Consider the following 18,049-nt stretch of genomic DNA (forward strand, 5'->3'; position numbering starts at 1 on the left):
CGTTTCTGCTCTGACCCTCCCCTGCTTTCACCATCACTGTCCCCAGCACAGTTGCCCTGCAGCTGCTGCTCAGGACCCGCCCTCCCTCACCCAGGCGCTGGCATTCCCTCTCTAACACCCACACGCTGCTCCCTCACTTGCCTCAGCTCCTAGGGGCCACCTCACTGGGGAAGCCGTCCTGGCACCCTGTCCCATCACACACTTCTCCCCACATACCTTGTTGCCTCTTCCCACTTTTCCTTTCTTTCTCCCAGAGCAGCGCCTTACTACTAGGTGTTTTGTACTTTCTTATGTATCCAGTGTTCATCTCCCCAGGTAGGATGCAAGCTCCTGGCAGGCGGGTTTTTTTGTTTATTAGTTGCTACTCCATCCAGTGCCTTGCCCAGTGCTGGCCACGCAGCCATCTCTCAGTGAGTGGTGCTCCGTGCCAGACGAATGGGTGAGGGGTAGATGGCCAGGAAAATGGGCCGAGCTCTGTGCTGAGAGGCCTATGGAGGGTCTGGCTCTGGCTGGCTGGCTGGCAAGCAGGCTCTGCACAGCACTTGCCGGCTGTGCCAAGGGCCCGACCAAGGGAAAGCATTTAACCCTGCTCCTGGATTGGATGATCATTGATAGTGTACACCGGGGAAGTCGCTCAGGTGGGCCTGGGCAGAACTGGGGGTGAATGTCGCTTGTTCTTCTCGGTGTTCCCGCAGCTGCCGCTGCAGTGACACTGCCATTTGGGGCAGGTCCAGGTGCACAGCCTCCCCAGGCCCCTGCTCCCTGCCGGCCTGTCTCCAAGAGGGAGCCTGACCCAGGCTTATCCTTCTCCAGCTCCCACTTTTATCAGTCCCAAGCCAAGTACCCACTGCCCAGGCGGCAGCCACGGCAGCACATGGCAGGCGGCCCTCCGGCCCTCCCACCTACAGCTGTGCCTTCCGCGCTGTTTGTTATGGTCTTGGCAAGACATTGATAAAACACCTGTGTAGAACTTTTGAGGCCTTATTTCAGTTCATTATTGATTCATTCATTCATTCATTCATTCACTCATTCATCCAGCCTTTATGGAGTACCATGTGGAACCAGCCCCTCTGGGCAACACAGAAAGAGATACATGAATAGGTCCTTGACTCTGATCTTGAGGTCCTCACAGATGCTCAGTGGGCTGGCTGGGAAATGGGAAATTTCAATTCAGAGTGTTGGACTGGCTGTTAACAATCCTATATGGCAGGTTCTATGACCTGCGTTGCAGGAGAACACTTGAAGAGCCGAGAGCATGAGCCAGCTGCTGCCAAGGCTCCCAGCTCACCAGAGGAAGTCAGGCCTTGAGCCCAGAGGTCTGCCTCCAGGCAGGGACCACAGCCTGGTGCCTCTTCCTCTCAGGGTGCAGTAGAAGGCACTCCATGGGGGCGGGGATGGGAGTTGGGCCCTCCAAGTGTGGGTGGACACACCAGGGCCTCTCTGGGCCATCTGCTCCCCAGGCTAAGGACAGTGCCTTTTAAAATGTGGCTCAGAGAACCTCAGGATCATGATGTGGTTGTGGAGGTGCAAGGATAAGAGCTTTTTTCATATATTTTTATGTAGCTAGAAAAAATAGACTGTACATCAAACCTGTGATTGCAATGACATTAATGCTTCAGATGAGATTAAAGTTCAACAAATAAGTGAAGTTAATGACAATATTAAGATACTAGAGGCCTGGTGCACGGATTCGTGCACTGGTGGGGTCCCTCAACCTGGCCTGCACCCTGTTGCAATCCGGGAGCCCTCGGGGGATGTTGGACTGTCAATTTTGGCTTGATCCTCCATGGGGGCCAAAATCAGCAGTCTGACATCGCTTGAGTGATGTAGTAGTGTGCAAAGCGGCAAGTGGCCAGGGAGGAGCCTGAGCCTGAGCCTGGGAGCCACACCGCTCCCACTCATCCTGGCCTCACCTGCGCCTGCTGCTGCAGCTGCTCAGTAGTGCTGCTGCAGAGACGGGAGAGGATCGCACCACTGCAACTGTGCTTGCCACCCATGAGCCTGATGTCTGGCACCTGTAGGTCAGCTGAGCGGAGCTCCCACTGTGGGAGCCTACTGACTACCAGGGGGCAGCTCCTGCCTTGAGCCTCTTCCCCTGGTGGTCAGTGCACGTCATAGCAACTGGTCGTTCAGTTGCTTACACACACACACACACACACACACTAGTGGCCCGGTGCACAAAATTCATGCACGGGGGGCGGGTGTCCCTCAGCCCGGCCTGCACCCTCTCCAATCTGGGATCCCTCTCACAATCCGGGACTGCTGGCTCCTAACTGCTCACCTGCCTGTCTGCTTGATTGCCCCTAACCATTCTGCTTGCCAGCCTGCTTGACCCCAACTGCCCCCCTGCCAGCCTGATCACCCCCAACTGCCACCCCTACCAGCCTGCTTGCCCCCAACTGCTCCCCCTGCTGGCCTGCTTGTCCCCAACTGCCCCCCCTGATGGCCTGATCACTCCAACTGACCCCCACTGACGGCCTGCTCACCCCCACCTGCCCTCCCCATTGGCCTGCTCACCCCAACTGGCCCCCTGCCACCCTGCTCATTCCCAATGCCCACCCCCCCTGTCCCATCAATTGCTGTCCCATTCCCAATGCCCACCCCCCCAATTACCCACAATTGCTGTCCCATCCTGGCCTGGTCACCCACAACTGCCCTCCCCTCTTGGCCCCTAACCACCTCTACTTCGGCCCCACCACCATGGCTTTGTCCAGAATAATGTCCGGAAGGTCTCCTAGAAGGTCTCCCAGTCTAATTAACATATTACCCTTTTATTAGCATAGATAGAGGTGTGGTGCACAGGTGGGGGCCAGCTGGTTTGCTCTGAAGGGCGTCCTGGATCAGGGTGGGGGTTTCCTTGGGGGGCAGGGCAGCCTGTGTGAGGGGCCTGTGGTGGTTTGCAGGCTGGCCACGCCCCCATTGGGTTGGGGGTCCCCACTGGGGACGGTGCTGGCTTGGTCGGGGGGCTGGGGCAGTTTGCAGGCCAGCCATGTCCCCATGAGGTGAGGGTCCCTGCTGGGGGTGTGTGGCCAGCCTGGGTAAGGGGCTGAGGGCCGTTTTCAGGCAGGCCACACCCTCTTCAGGGAGGGGGTCCCCACTGGGGTGCCTGGCCAGCCTGGGTGAGGGCTGTTTTCAGACCCCTCCCTCGGCGGCTGGCCTGGGCGACCCAAGCCTTCTGCGCTCAGGCCTATTCCATCACCACCGCCCACAGGCCCCTCCCTCAGCGGCCGGCCCAGGCGGGCAGGAAACTTGACTCTTCCATCGCTAGGGGTGACCCAAGCCTCCTGCCCACTCTGGCTCACTCTGTGGCCACTGCCATCTTTGTCCCACTAATTTGCATACCCACTCCTGATTGGCGGTTGGCGTTGCGAAGTGATGGTCAATTTACATATTTCTCTTTTATTAGTGTAGATAGATTGGTAATTGGTACAAGTGATATAGAAAATCAGAGGGTAGTAAGGGACTGAGAAAACTTGGGAATATATGAATGAAGGTATAATTTCTCAAAGAGGAGAGAGGAGAGAAGAGAATGAAATTCATTATTCCCTTACTGGGCCTGTAGTGAGAAACCACATTAATAGTAATAATGATAATAAATGATTAGTATTTTCTGAGACCCTGCTCTGTTTTAGGAACTGTGCACACATTATCGCATTTAATCTTCACAACAATCTTGAGGTCAGTAACTATTACTCCACTTTTACAAAGCAACAGCAAGAAGCTAGAACTGCTGGGGCCACGGATGCAGAACAGGGTCCTGAGTGCAGGTCTCATGGCCTCTGCACCAGGGGCTCCTACAGTGGCTGCAGCTTGTGATCATGAGGGAGGATGGCCTCAGTGTCGTGGGCGTTGTCTTCTGAGAGTGAGCTTCTTGTCACAAGAGGCATGTAAGCTGGTCTCTCCACACAAAGCTGTGTGGGTGGGTAGGAAACTCTTTTTAGTCCTCCAAAGCCTCCTTTGCCTTTTGTTGTGAGGTGGGCAGCACAGCTGCTCTTTGAAACCCAGGCATGGCCAACAGGACAGCGCCGGGCTCCAGGGCCCATGGGAGGCGGTTTAGACTGCGATCTGCCTGCGGCCCCCCAGGAGCAGGAGGCCCCGGTTCCACAGAGCCCTGACTAGGCTCTGCCATTGACCTTGGACAAGCCCCTTTCCTGCCCCCTCTGTGAAGGGCAGAGTCCCAGGGTCCATGGCCTAGGCCCTCAGAATTAAGTTTCAGGGGTTTGTGCCCAGGCATAACCTCTCTCCACTGAGCCCAGCCTGACTTGGGATGCTCAGGGTCCCGGACAAGTGAGTAAATGAGTGTGTGAGTGAGTGAGTGAGCAAACCAGCGAACAGCTGTGTGGGTGGATAGTTAACCAGTGAACAGCTGTGTGGGAGGATAGTTAACCAGCGAACAGCTGTATGGATGGTAATTAACCAGGAAACAGCTGCATGGATGGGTAATTAACCAGAGAACAGCTGCGTGGATGGGTAGTTAACCAGGGAATAGCTGCATGGATGGGTAGTTAACCAGGGAATAGCTGCATGGATGGGTAGTTAACCAGGGAACAGCTGCATGGATGGGTAGTTAACCAGGGAACAGCTGCATGGATGGGTAGTTAACCAGGGAACAGCTGCGTGGATGTATAGTTAACCAGGGAACAGCTGCAAGGATGGATAGTTAACCAGGGAACAGCTGCATGGATGGATACTTAACCAGCGAACAGCTGCATGGATGGATAGTTAACCAGGGAACAGCTGCGAGGATGCGTAGTTAACCAGGGAACAGCCGAGTGGATGGGTAGTTAGCCAGAGAACAGCTGCATGGATGGGTAGTTAACCAGGGAACAGCCAAGTGGATGGGTAGTTAACCAGCGAACAGCTGCATGGGTGGATAAGCAGTGAACAGCTGCATGGATATATAGTTAACCAGGGAACAGCTGAGTGGATGGGTATTTAACCAAGAAACAGCTGTGAAGATGGGTAGCTAACCAGGGAACAGTTGCGTGGATGGGTAGTTAACGAAGGCCATCACCCTGGTGTCCATGAGAACCCGCAGTGCCCGCTGCCAGGTGACGACGGCAGGGCTGCCGGGCCTGGCAGCACTGTGGCACTGGACACTCTGTCTTTGCAGAGCAGTTTATTTATGATGATGCATTTTCGGCTACTGGCAGTGAAGGTTCTTGGACAGGAATGTCTGAGTCAACTGGTTTGGGACAGAAAGAGATCTCAGAGCAGGACCAGGATGCAGCGTTCTCTGCGCTTTCAGAGAGCGGGGGGAAGAGACAATTCAAGGGACACTGGGTACTAGGGCGGGGGACATTGTGAAGGCGCTGCAGCAGCCATGGAGTGAAATGAAAACCACACACTCTTTTTTTTTTTTTTTTTTTTTTTAATATTATTGCTTTTTAACAGAGAGAAAGGGAGAGGGATAGAGAGTTAGAAACATCAATGAGAGAGAAACATTGATCAGCTGCCTCCTGCACACCCCCTACCGGGAATGTACCCGCAACCAAGGTACATGCCCTTGACCGGAATTGAACCTGGGACCCTTCAGTCCACAGGCCAACGCTCTATCCACTGAGCCAAACCAGTTAGGGCAAACCACACACTCTTGAACACATACACACACACTCCCCGCCCCCATCTCAGCCTGTCATGTGTACCCAGAACTTACTAAAGCAAAACTGATTTGGTTTTAGAGAGATTTGATTTTATGTAAAACAAATTTCATCAGGATTTTCATACGAAGAGTCCATTTCTCCTCAAATGCATCCTGCTTGGCTGCATGCTAATGTGGTCACATCCAATCTCGAGTTCTCTGCCCCCGGCTTCTGGCCGAGCGTGGGGGAGGCAGTTGCCGTCCTGAGTGGCTTCCAGGGCCTGGGCTTCTGTCCCCCAAGCTCAGAGCTCAGAGAGAGGCCGGGTGAGCATTGCAGGAAGCGTGGGTGGAAGGCAGTGCAGGTCTGAACAAGGAGAGCTGAGCTGTCCCCGGGTGGGAGCACTGTCTATGGCATGGCTGCTGGTGGTGGCGGGTCAGCCATCCCAGCCACCCCCAGTTACTCAGAAGTTCTGAGGGGGGAGCTCAGCCGGGAGAGAGTTGGGCCTGCTTCTGTCTCAGGCTGAGCTCGTGAAAGTGAGTGGAATGAGGGGTCCCTGGCCCCTCACAAGCCACCTGCCCTGAGACTGCAGGGTGGGCAGCAGTGGGCTCCTGTCACCGTCTACCCCAGAGTATCTCCAAGGGGGGGGGCCTGAAGTGGGAGACCTTCAGCGTGCAGACTGTGGCTTCCGCCCCAGCACAGGGACCAGGTTCCCTGGGACCAGAGATCTGACCTAGACTTGCATTTTGGATGTTCCCAAAGCAATGCCATCCCTGGGCCCAGGCAGGGGGCTTCCCGGGCACTAGCAGTGTCTTTCTTGGTCTCGGGTTCTGCCCCAGGGCCTGGGTCAGCCAGGAGAACAGATAGGTGGTGTTGGAGAGTGGGAATTTTTGAGCATGCTTACTACTACCATTCCAGAGAGGCCGTGGACTATGCCCCAGATAGAGTTGTCAGTGCTGACACCAGGCCAGGCCTTGAGATATGGTCTCATGTCCCCTTCCCAGCACGGAGGCCTTCTTTTATAGAACACTGTCAGCTTTCTGAAGAACAGGATGACCCTGTGAATAACATGGTTGTCAATTGCATGATCCTGACGTTGCTTGGGAAAAACTGTTTTGTCTTAAATTTCCTGCTCTGCAAAAACAGGATGTGGTTAATGAGCTTAAAAGTGGTCCTGCACAAAGGGTCGGGGCTGCTTTCTGGACTCCCTGCGTGGAGAAAGGCAGAGCAGTCGCCGGCTGGCCAGCTGGCTGGCTAATAAAGGCTCCCTAAATTTTCATTTGGTCTGGACTCCAGTGGTCGTTCACTTGCGCTCACTCCACAACATGGTATGATGAAAGATTGCACTGTGTCCAAGTAGGCAGCTTGTCACTGCTTCGCCCCCCATAAATAACCAGATGTGATTTCAGTCTCCTCACAAGCCAGCAGGCAGACACTGTGATCCGGTTTTACAGAAACAGAAACTGGGGCTGTTGTTGGCAGGCAGTGGGGATGCTGGGAATGGAGCTCAGGTTGCCTGGCCGGCACTGCTCGTGCCCATGACCCTCATTGCACCTCCCTGTCCTCGCATGCACTCTCTGGGTGCCAGGCTGCTCTGGGTCTCCTCGTCCCCACTGTACGTGGGATTCCAGCAGCCTGGATCCACAGGGCCCTGGATCTCAGCCCAGGGAGCCGGAGCTCCTGGCCTCTGCCTGGCTGTGCTGCTGGGGGCCCTGCTATGATCCTGCTCTCTCTCCCCTGACCAGCCCTTAGGCCACTGCCCTGGGCTTCTCTCCATCACTGGCAGCCATCAGGGGCCAGTCATAGATGCCCGGCCCCTGAATACTGAGGCCAGCGGGAGCCACTGGCCCTCAGCTGCCGCGAACATTTAGACTCTGGACCTACACCTGGGGCTCCTCTGTTCCCCAGCCGAGGCTCCCCCACAGATCTGCCCACAGACCATTCTAACCCGGCGGAGCCCAGGGTGACCAAGTCTGCAGTGAAGGCCCTGGGTGCCCGCCCCTTGGGACCTGTGTGCTGAGCAGTTTCGCTCCTCCAGGCTCCCAGCTCCATGGGTGGCATTGACCAGTTTACCCCCAGGCTGCTGCCATCATCCTCAACTGCAGCCTGGTCCCACCAGGACATCCCCACCAGTTTCCTCGAATCTCTTCCCACCTTCCTCACTCCTGCCTGTGGAAGGGCCTGTGCCCAGACCTGCCACCACTCAGAGTTATTCCTTCCCCCAGAACCACCACCTCTGCGTGTCTCCCGCCACGGCTCACTCATTCACGCTCAGAGACGAAGCAGTGCTCTGGAGCATCTCCTGTGAGCCGCGCACTGGGATGGAGCCAGGGGGTGGACGTTCCAGCTCTACACCTCACTCCCCTCACCTTGCCCATCACCGGCCTCCAGCCCTCAGCCTAGAGCAAGTGCTGGCACCTTGCCCCCTGTCTTTGCCCATTGGCTCTTCCTGCCTCCAGCCATGGGCCCTGGGTCTCTGCCAGTGCTGCCCTTCTTCCTATAATGCCCTGCTTCCCATTTCAGCGAGGCCAAGCCCTGCCTGCCCGCCCAGCTCCTGATCTAGGGCCACCTCCTCCAGCCAGTGTTATAGACCGAGTTGTCCACTGAATTGTCCCTCTGGAGCTCGCGTGTTGAACTCCTGATCGCCAGTATCACAGATTTGACCCTATTTGGAGATGGCATCTGTCAGGAGGTAAGTTAAATTGACATTATTAGGGCGAGACCCAATCCAATCTGACTGGTGTCCTTACAAAAGGAGACATTTGGACACAGACAGTTACAAAGGAAAGGCTGCGTGAGGACGCAGGGAAAAGACCACCGTCTACAAGCCAAGGAGGGAAAACTCTGTGACACCTCCTCCGCCTGAGAGATGAGAGATGGTGTCATCTCCCAGCTGGCGGTGCTTTGCTGCGGCAGCCGGGATGCCACCCACGCCTTCCCCAAGGCATGAATGTCTCCCCTACAGCTCTTCCCCTCAAGTCACCCTTGTTTGCAGCAAGATCTGACACTATTCCCCCTCCCCCCAATGATATTGGGAAGCCAAGGCCAGTGCTCGGAAAGGCTTGTTGAGTGAATGTGCCCAAGAGAGCCTTTGGGTCAGTGCGCCGTTCCATGTGGGCCAGGGTGCCATTCACATGGGCCAGCATGCTGTTCCACATGGGCCAGGGCACCATTCACATGGGCCAGTGCACCGTTCCACGTGGGCCAGCACGCTGTTCACATGGGCCAGGGCACCGTTCACATGGGCCAGTGCTCTGTTCCACGTGGACCAGCACTGTGGCTCGCGTTTGGAGCAGGACAGCAGCCAGCCTTGGGTTTACGACCCTGGTTCTTGGCCTTCCCGGGGAGGGGTGCTGTCTGTTCCTCAGTTTGGGGCCGTCTGGTGCAGCCTAGACAGACGAGGAGGCGGAAAGGCGTGTGAACTAATAGTGCCTGCAGACAGTGTGGGGCGGCCGATCCTTGGCCGGGTCAGCCCTCTCCTCTGAGGGGCAGTGCCCTGACCTGGAGCTGTGTCTCCTCCGCCACCTTCTCTTTGCAGGTACTTCCACGTTTACAGACAGGTCACTGTTTTCTAACTGCCCTCATCACTGTTCTGGACATAGCTACACACCACTTCTACTTCTGCAGTTATCTCTAAATTCACTCACTGCCCCTGGAGCCATCAGACACCAGGCCCCTTTCTTGCCATCCCAGGACTGAGCTAGATTGGCGGGGTCTCAGGGCTGTGCATGGCTTATAGGAACATGGGAATGACCCAGATTCCCTAGAGGAGAAGTCCAGGGAGGGGAGACGGCGCTAAGGAGCTCAGCGCCCTCGTCCCTGTGCACCGCCTGAGCTGGGCGTCCTCGAGAGGCAGGTGCGTCCCTCAGGAGTTCTGAAGGCTGCTGGGAGCGGACAATCACGTGAGGGGAGGCCCTCCATGCCCAACGACTGAGCCCACAGTGATCCGGCACAAAGGGACTGGAACTCCTCAGAGGGCCCCTTGCTCAGTGGAGAGAAGTGGTCACCTGGCATCCAAGTTTTCCCAGGAGCAGCTCCAGCTCTAATCGCCATGTGGACTGTGGCCCTCGGCCTCCATGGAGGGATGGGCCCTGGGAAGAGCCTGCCATGCCAGGGCATGGCCGGGACCCCCACCGCTGTGGGTGCAGAGCCGAGCGGGCAGGCCTTGGTGGGCTGGCCCTGCAGGTGGATGCCCTGTGCCTATACTGGGCAGCCTCATGTCCGAGACCTGTGCCTCAGCCACAGAAGCCTCTTGAGCAGGGGTCCTCAAACTATGGCCCGCGGGCCACATGCAGCCCGCCGAGGACATTTATCCAGCCCGCCGGGTGCCGCTGCCTGTCCTGCTTAGCAGCCAACTCGTTCCGGGCCCGCAGTGCACATGGGAATTTGTTCATAGTTTTTTTAAACTATAGTCCGGCCCTCCAACGGTCTGAGGGACAGTGAACTGGCCCCCTGTTTAAAAAGTTTGAGGACCCTGCTTGAGTGAGGCCCTTCACTCCCCGTGAGGCCCGGCAGGGCAGCAAGACCACTGGAGGGGCTGACAAAGGAGGAGGAGGGTGGCTTCCCTGAGGCTCGGGCTTCCTAAGGAGAGAGATGCAAAGGGCTGCCTGGAGAGGGTGGCGACTTTACACTCAGGAGCTAAACACTTGGAAAATAGTCATTTTAATAAAATAAAGACAACACAGTATTTCCCATTAGTTTCCTGTAGGCAACCCCATTTTTTCTAATGCAACAAGCTCTTTGAAAGGCGATCCCATGTGATTGGTGTGCAGGCGGCGTCAGGGTCCCGGCTGCCAGCATGCTGTTCACAGGAGCCCTGAGCTCCTACCCATCTGTAAAAGCCCACGATGGTGCAGGGCAAGGCCGAGGTCCCGGGGGCTCTGGAGAGGCTGGCACTCCGGGGGCTCTGGGGCAGCCAGCCTTCCTCGGGGGCCGGGCAGAGGGGAGGCATCCAGGCACAGCTTCCTCCCTACAGCTGCCACGGCTGCTGCGCCCGGGCCACCGCCATCTCTTCCTTCCTACCCCTCTGCCGACCAGCAGAATATTCTCCCCTTCTCATCGCCTACCAGGAGCTTGGTCTGGTTTCTTGGGAAGAGAAAGAAGAGACAGGAGTGTTAGAGGAAGCTTATCCCAGCCACAGCCAGGAAATGGCCAGCATGGAGGTTGCAGTCCCCACCGAGAGCCTGCCCCTGCTTCCACCTGGGCCCTGCCGTTTCCTCCGGCTTCCCCAGGTGCTTCCGGTGCTGAGATGCAGCCGGGACCGTGTGGCCTCTGACACGTAGCTATTCTGTATTGGGTCAGAGCCCTCCCGGCATTAATAGGATAAACAATGCAATCGGCAGTGGGCCTCAGGAAAAGGTCCTCTTTAGGATAAAATCACAAAGCAATTTACTTTTACCTTTTGGATTTCTCTGTGGATTCATGGGTGTCAATGAGAGAGAGCAGGGACATGTATGTGCTAAAGTACATTTCCGAGGGCCCCGCATGGCCACCCGACCTGAGTCCTGTGCATGGTGGGCCCTCCTGGGTCCCACAGTGAGGCTGCCTGAGTCAGGTGCAGACTTTCCCCGGGGTGGCCACAGCGCCCTCTGCTGGAGGCCTGCAGAAGCCAAGCTGTGGTTACCTGGACATGGCCAGAGCTGTCACCGCAGGGCTGGTCTTGCTGGGCTTCCCTGTCAAAGCAACACTGATGTCCAGCTCTCTGCACAGGGCAAGATTCTTCTCGCACCTGTGACCTGTGGGGAGCGTGCGAGAGCACAGTTAGCAAGCCCAAGTGGCTTCACACACATGCACGTGTGCACCCACACGAGGGCCACACACACACACACATATTTATATTTGTGGTCAGCAACTTGCTAAATTGAGGGGAAAATATATTTAATCTTGGCCTGTGCTGTTGCAAAAAGGGCCGTCCCAATTTAATTTGCCGGCTGTGATAGTTACATGTGCTGACGTGCCTCGTATCCATGGTGGACCAAATTGGATTTGTGTATTATTGCTTTCTAAATTGCATGCCTAGTTCAGCAAAATTGTTCATCAGTGTTTACTGGCTTTATGCTTAATAAGATACCCCACAATACCTTGCTGCCAGGATGTAATGCAGCCCTTAATTGCCTAGTAAAAATAAATTACATAAAGTTGGCTTTATCAACTTATCTAAATCCTCTCACACCACAACCAATAATTAAATGCTGAGAATGTTTTTTCAAAAAATATAACTCAATGATTGTTACTTCACTCATTTTAATGGCCGCATTTGGGGGCAGACAGTAATTCCTTCAGTGTGGAGGCGCGATGGAGAGACCTCAGCTGCGTCTGTCCCTGTGAAGCCACTCGGTTGGCGTCTGGGAGGGAATGAGGCAGCTGTCCCATGGTCCCAGGTGGCTGGTGGGTGTGCAGGCAGCCTGTGCACCAGGACATGCGTATGCATGTGTACTGCGGACAAGTCTGAGCAACCAGCTGGCCCCGAGCACTTTTATATTCCAGACTGAGTCAAATCTCTGAGGGGCTCCTCAGATAAACTGACTCAACTGGCAGGTCCTGCTGCCACTGACAAGTAAACAGCTTCCAGACAGAAGTTAGAGAACGGGCACACGGGTGCAGTGCCTCATATCTTCAAGGCTCTCCTCCTGCCCCTATGGCACCTGAGGACACGGGACACATATGCACATATCCGTGTGTCATGCCCGATCCTGGCCCCTTTCTGACTATCAATTTTGAGCAATATTATGAGCACAAGACATGCACTGGCTGAGGCTTGTGAGCCTTCACCTGCATCTGCTAACTCTAAGCTTGGCTCAGCGTGGAGGATAAGGTGGGTGCTGAGCTCCTGGCAGAGGAGACGATCCGGCAGTGGTGACCGTGGTTCCCTGACATGAGCTGTGATGGAGGTTACCCGGCAGTGGTCACATCTGCCCTGGTGGCAGGAGTGAAGGACAGTGGTCATGTGCTTCTGGGTAACTTTGGGCTAGTTACTGAACCTCTCTGTACCTCAGTTTTCTTCTTTCTCATACTGTCATGGAGACGTCTACTGCAAGGGCTGACACGAGGACTGAGAATGCACGGACTGTGTGCCCTGTGCGGCTGCTTGTGTCCGCTCTCCCTTAGGCATGGCAATGACACTGTGGTGGCGTGGTGCTGGGGACTTAGTCACAGCAGGAGGACACATTTTCTACCCCAACCCAAAGAGTCTCTGCTCCGAGCAGTGGTTCTCATCCTGGGGTGCGTGCCAAGAACCACCTGGGCACTTGACAGACACAGAAACCCTAACAGCCCCAATCTTTCCCGGGGGCTGGGCTGGGCTGGGCACAGGACCTGGCTCTGCATTTTAATAAACCTCCTGGGTGATGCTGATGCGATGACCCTCAGAGCCAGTGTGAGGAACTCGCCGTGGGGAGCTGGTGGGGTGCACCAGGATGAACCGGGCAGGCTGGGCCTATGACTTTCCTCTCCCTGGGGATACGGCGCGACCCCTCCCTGTTCCTGCCTGGATCCTGGCTCTCCAGCTGGACCAGACCCTGGCTGGGGAGTTGAACATTGCAGAGCCATCCAGGCAGGTGGAGAGAGAGTCAAGCGCTGCAAGGTGTGGCCCTCCAGATGCTCAGGAGGCCCGGACAACCACCACCTCCCCTGTTCACACAGCCAAACCATGCGCCCGAGCTCACAGTCCCTGAAGGCTGAGGCCTAGGCCACCACTCAGCAGAGCTTCTCCATCTGCTGCACACCCCACAGTCTCCGGCAGTAAACCATGCTCCTGTCTCCCCAGCACCGCAGGTCGGAGAGACTAAGTGGCTTCCCTGGGCTCCATGGCCTGGGGGGAGCTGCAGCCCTCGGGCTGAGGAGGGGACAGGAGAGGGAGGATTGAGCGAGCAAAGGCGCCTTGCTGCACCCCTGGTGGGGCACCTACCTTTCGGGCTGCTGGGCAGAGCCGAGGGCTCCTCCGGTGCCACCTGCCCAGGAACAGACCCCTTCATGTCCTCAGTCTTCCAAATCTGTTGAAAGGAGAAAACGCCATGGGCAGGGGAAGTGGTCTGTCTGCAGGCTCAGGGCCCATCCCATTCCATCACAGCGGGGAGGAGGGACCCTCCGGGGAGGGGAGGCAGGATGCCTTGTCACCACTGATGTTCATGTATTCTTGAGGAAAAGGTTGCTTAGGATCCAGCTTCCCTGTGCAAATCGTTAGCCAAGCTGCAGCTCGGATGGCTCCCTCACCACCCCTGTGTGCTCACAGTACATCTCCCTCCACCCTTGACCTACAAGGACAAGGCTCAGCAGCCAGTATGTAACCAAGTTACTTAGCTAATGCCATCTCATCCCTCTGCCACGCCCCCTGGGGTCCCCTTCACCACTCAGCAGCTGGGCCTCCATCCTGACCCTGGTCCGAGCCATGCTGTCAGTGCCCTCAGGCTGACCACATAGGGCTTGCACTTGCTGAGTCTGGACTTCTGTTGCTGAAGGACAAGGACCAGCCTCCACTTAAATGCATAGATGCTTCTGTGAGTTCCACAGCAGCCCATGCAGAGCTCTGGGCTATGCTGAGCGATGGGGGAGCCCATGAAAAAATGCACCTGATGCTCAGCCAGCCCGGGTCCTCTGCCTGACCATGTGGACCATGTGCCACCAAGCGCAGACCTGTGGCCTCCTCGCCCTTCAGCCAGCTCAGGACACCCTGCTCTCTGCAAAGACCCCGTGTCCCTCGGCCACAGATGGGACCTGTAAGGGGACTCCTCAGCCTCGTCTCTCCTGTCCGTGCAGCTGGCCCCCACTGTGTGGCCTCCTCCAGACTCTCTGACTTTCCCTTATCTTTGGAAATCAGTTGAAATGCCACCTCCTCTGATGTCTCCTCTGTTGGAAATAAATGCACTCTCCTCTCAGAATATCCACCATGTTAGCCATTCTGCTTCCTGATGCGTCATCTCCATGATGATTCTGAGACTGAATGCAGAGGCCTCCGGAGGGCAAGGCTAAAAGAGCGAACTTTCTAAATGTTTATAGAATTCAATTGGCATTTCTTGAATACCTTGTAGTATTCCATTAACATTTCCTTTCATAAACTGTAGAATTCAATTGACAGTTTTTTGAGTGCGCCTCTTGTTTTTTATCTTTACTCATTCCTTCATCCTTCCTTCCTGTCAGTCGCGAAAAAATCACCTGTATTTTGTTTTTCCCAACCTATTCTTTCCACCTCAATGTTTATATCTCCTCCCCTTCTTGGCTTCTTGGCTTTTTCTCTCCACGGCCCCCCTCAGAGGATCCATAGCACATTTCAATGATCCTAATGATAGCACAAATCACATCAGTATATTTTCTGTTTGTCCCCTCTTCTGGAATATGAGTGTCTGAGGACACTGACCTGTTTATCATTACTGTCTGTGTGCCCTATGGCTTATATAAAGTGACTGGCACAGAGCCAGAGTTCAATGACTGTTACATGGATGGATGGATAGATGGATGGATGGATGGATGAGTAGTTGGACAAACCATTGGGTGGCTGAATAGATTCATAGATGTATGGATGGAAGGGTAGATGGGAGGATAGATACATGGATGGAAAGAACAAAGGGAAAAAGGAAGGAAGGAAAGAAGGAAGGAAGGGAGGAATGGAGGAAGGAGAGAGATAAATAGTTGGGTAGATGGGTGGATCTTTTATTGGATGGATGGATAGATGCGTGGATGGATGAATGGATAGATAGATGGGTAGGTAGAGAGATAAATAGTTGGATGGGTAGATGAATGGACAAGTGGGTGAACAGATTAATGAATGGTCCAAATATCTCTTTTTAGCACTGGGCTATGTTCTTATGCATTTGGCCATTCAACTTTCATACCTTATGATAAATGCTTATTTCATTATGTGAGAGTATGTCTGTATAAATTATACATGCATATTGGAAAGAGCCTTGTCTTTGCCCTCACTTGCTACAGGGACCTGGTCTGGAATGGTCTCATGCAGCCTGCAGATTCAGACCATTGAAAGAAGGGAGCAGAATAAAGATGAACACATTCTTGTACTGTGCCCTCATCTCACCCGACACACCTACCCGGACCATGCCATCTCGACTTCCAGTGATGATGGCGTGGCTTGCGTCCCATGCTGGCCCCTCTGCCATGCAGCAGCAGGTTATGGCTCCTTCTGGGCCCCAGGCTGTGGTGATGCTGGCCAGGGGCTGTCCGTTGACATTCCACAGGGACAGATGGGCTCCAGCACAGGAGACAATGGTGCCCTGCGCAGGGAAACCTGGTTTCACTCCAAGCGGGGTCACTGCCTGCCCCCCAGTCTCCTGCTCAGCCACTTGCTCAGCCTCTCAGTCTGTGCACCAAGCACCCTCAAACCGCCTTCTTCTGAAAACTAACCAGGTGCTCCAAGACCTCCTGAGACACCCCCTTCTTCCCCGCTGACTCGGGTCTGCCCTGCGTTCTCATGCAGCTGTGAGTGCCCAGCTTTTTAACATCTGCTTGCTTGGACACTGCTTTCCCTGCACAAGCTGGTGGGCTTGACCTTTGGACTCCTCACAGCTCTCTCCCTGGCAGTATACTGACTGGCAGGGTCTAGCCTGGCAGGGGTATACACAGAGCCTACCTGGCTGGCCATCCCTGTCCCTAAGAAGTTTTGGACATTACCTGGTAGAGGGCAGAGTACAGAGGCTCAAATGGCTACATGTGGCTTATAAAGTTGAACAACGTCCCTCTGGAGGGAATTTCTGAGAAGAAATTTTCCCACTGCATCTTCTAAATGTTTATACCCAGAGTGTTTGCTCCTCAAGTCCTTGTCTTATTTGTGTCCAGTGGATTAGTGGCCACTGTCACAGGGATACATAGCGCCAGGCCTTTGAAGCTTGCTTTACCAACAGGAGGGAGGTCAGGAGCTCTGTGTTCTCCCCCGCCTCCCAGGTTGGGCTCCCCCATGTCCCTGCCTCATTGTTTGGTATAGTCTGCCTGAGGCCAGAGACCATGGCTGCCCAGCACTGAGCACTGGGACCAGCAGGTACTTAGTAAACTAAGTTGGCTTCTGGACAAGTTGAGTTCAATAAGTTGTTGTCCTGATATAAGTCTTCTCTGAGGTCTGGAGACATCATTCATTCTAGGCTTTACATTATTGCAGATCAAGGTTTGGTGCCTTCCTGATACACCCACTCATTCATCTGTTCACCCAGCATCCTTCTATTCTTCCACCATCCACCTACTAGTTCACCCAAATATCCAGCCACCCGCACACCTATGTATCCATCTAACTATCCCTCTGCCATCCATCTACCCATTCATCCCTCAATCTGCCCATCCATCCATCCATCCATTCACCTATCCATCATTCTCCATCGATCCACTCATCTATCCAGCCTCCATCTGCCCACATAACATTCATTTTGGATTCAAGTCCACCCAGAGCACCATTTTCAGCCAAAGTTGGCACTAGGAAGACCTGCCATCATCTCCCCCCCTCCCATGTTCCTCTTTCCTGCTGTGCCCATGCCCTGGAGCCCTGGGGTTTTCTGTGAGCAGATGTGGGCCTCAGCATCCTCAGGGAAGTCTATGCCCCATGATGGGGATTCTAGCTTGGGAGAAACTTCACACTGAGCGCTCTCTCTCTCTCTCTCTCTCTCTCTCTCTCTCTCACACACACACACACACACACACACACACACACACACACACACTTTACCCACAGGCAGCCAGCATGGAGAGACACGAAGCACTTCCTGCCATGGAGACCAGAAGCATCTGCTGAGTCAACGCTGATTTGCAGTCAACAAGCTGAATTAAGCCCAGCGACTCCTCACCAAGGCAACCTCTTGCCATATTCCATGGTCCCCATGCAGAGCAGAGACCTCCCACTGCCCCCACTACCCCGAGGGAGAAGATAAGCACAAAATAAAACCTAGACCCCATGCTGCACATGCTAATGGCTCCATTCTGGCTGTGTAGAGAATACTTCGCACATTTGGGGCACTCTCAACATCCAGGTGCTCAGCAGCTGGGTTTCTTGAGGGCATCACCTACCATGCACACAGCCGAGCTCCCAGACATGTCAAAGACACAGATGTAAGAAGGGGGCCTCACCGAGATGTCACTGATAGCCACGGCAGATATGGCCTCCTGGTGGGCAGGCAGGCGGGCCACATGGGTGAGGTAGTCTAAGTCCCACAGGATGCAGGTGCAGTCCTGGGCGCCACTCACCAGGATGCTGAAGGTAACTGACGCTGCCAGGCAGGTGACAGCCTGGGTATGTCCGTACAAGGCCTGGAAAAGAGACCGGACCACAGGTTAGGGGCGGGGCCAGTAGTCCAGCTACTTGGTGAGATGCTCCACCCTTCCTTTCACTGTCTGGCTCCAGGTGAGGAAGCAGAGGTGGAGTGATTCAGTGATTTCAGAGCCCGTGGGGTATGTGACTGTGTGTGTGAATGTGTGTGTGAGTGTGTGTGCACACATGGCTGCCCTCAGTTCCATCTGTCCCCGGGTTGGGGCCCTGCTGG

General features: G+C 55.0%; 1 protein-coding gene across 1 annotated transcript in view; it reads right to left on the reverse strand.

Moving 5' to 3' along the window:
• Positions 1–10,223: 10,223 nt before the first annotated feature.
• The window catches only part of WDFY4 (WDFY family member 4), a gene marked incomplete at its 5' end in the record, with an annotated part of 233,604 nt that continues 225,778 nt past the window's right edge, over positions 10,224–18,049 (reverse strand). Inside the window, 5 exons of the mRNA XM_080688457.1 lie at positions 10,224–10,664; positions 11,203–11,314; positions 13,486–13,570; positions 15,620–15,802; positions 17,637–17,816. Of these exons, the coding sequence (XP_080544583.1) occupies positions 10,598–10,664; positions 11,203–11,314; positions 13,486–13,570; positions 15,620–15,802; positions 17,637–17,816 (627 nt within the window). The 3' untranslated portion in view covers positions 10,224–10,597. The remainder of the gene's footprint in view (positions 10,665–11,202; positions 11,315–13,485; positions 13,571–15,619; positions 15,803–17,636; positions 17,817–18,049) is intronic.

This window comes from Plecotus auritus (assembly GCF_963455305.1).
Source record: "Plecotus auritus genome assembly, chromosome: 9".
In the NCBI taxonomy this organism is placed as follows: domain Eukaryota; kingdom Metazoa; phylum Chordata; class Mammalia; order Chiroptera; family Vespertilionidae; genus Plecotus; species Plecotus auritus.